At 46.8% G+C, this 1,218-nt stretch overlaps 1 protein-coding gene across 1 annotated transcript; it reads left to right on the forward strand.

Moving 5' to 3' along the window:
- LOC102444647 (olfactory receptor 51G2-like) lies at positions 1 to 936 on the forward strand. The gene has a single exon (XM_006113140.3). It carries the CDS (start codon positions 1 to 3, stop codon positions 934 to 936), a length of 936 nt encoding a protein of 311 aa, XP_006113202.3.
- The last annotated feature ends 282 nt before the right edge of the window (positions 937 to 1,218 follow it).

The following is a 1,218-nucleotide window of genomic DNA, read 5'->3' on the forward strand; positions in this document are numbered from 1 at the left end:
ATGTCAGCTGCCAATGACACCAAAATCAACTCTGCAGTGTTCTTTTTTACCGGGATACCTGGGCCTGAATATTTCCATCTCTGGATCTCTATCCTCTTCTGCTTAATATATGTTATTTCTATAGTAGGAAATTCAGTCATTCTGTTTGTTATAAAAACAGACCCAAGCCTCCACGAGCCCATGTACATTTTCCTTTCCATGTTGTCTCTCACAGACCTTGGCTTATCGATAGCCACCATACCGACAACTCTGGGTAGATATTTGTTTAACTCTAGGGAGATCAGCCTCAATGCCTGTTTTGCCCAGCTGTTCTTTATCCACTCGCTTTCATACATTGAATCCTCCGTGCTCTTGCTGATGGCCTTTGACCGCTTTGTTGCAATCTGCTACCCACTGAGATACGCTTCCATCTTAACTCTGCCAAGAATAGTCAAGATGGGACTAGTGTTTGTGCTAAGATCTGTGTCCCTAATATTGCCCCTCCCCTTTCTCCTGAAACGATTCCAATACTGTCGAGCTAATGTCCTCTCCCATTCCTACTGCTTGCACCAGGAGGTCATGAAGATGGCATGCTCAGACATCTCAGTGAACAGTATCTATGGCTTGTCTATTAAACTCTTAACAGTGGGGTTGGACTCCGTGTTCATCTTCCTCTCCTATGTGATGATCTTCAAAACTGTGCTGAGCATCGCATCCCGTACAGAGAGCCTCAGGGCCCTGAACACCTGCATCTCCCACCTCTGCGCCGTCCTGCTCTTCTACGTACCCGAGATTGGCTTGTCTGTGATCCACAGATTCGGGAACAACTCTTCTCTCTTGCTTCAGGTTCTCCTGGGCTACGTCTACCTGCTGGTCCCATCCCTGATGAATCCGATTGTGTACAGTGTGAAAAGCAAACACCTCCGAGAGAGGATACTCAGGGTGTTAGGCAAGTGAAGCGTCTGTTTATCACTTGGTTACAGCACTGATGACACAGGCCCTGAAAAACACAGGCCACGGTTACATATTCTATCCTGACCTTATGTCTGAGATGAAAGTGTTGGTGATTCCCACTCTGGTACTGACTGTGTCTAGGACCTGGACCTATATGTTGTGAAAAAGGAGCAAACAGATCAGAAGAGGCTCTCAGAGACCCAGGGAAACTAGACTGGGTCCCCAAAACTCCTCAGTGTCACAAAAGAATGTGAATTGGGCCAGATGTGATCCTGTGTCTCCTGA

Source organism: Pelodiscus sinensis, chromosome 1, assembly GCF_052426305.1.
Source record: "Pelodiscus sinensis isolate ZL-2025 chromosome 1, ASM5242630v1, whole genome shotgun sequence".
In the NCBI taxonomy this organism is placed as follows: Eukaryota; Metazoa; Chordata; order Testudines; family Trionychidae; genus Pelodiscus; species Pelodiscus sinensis.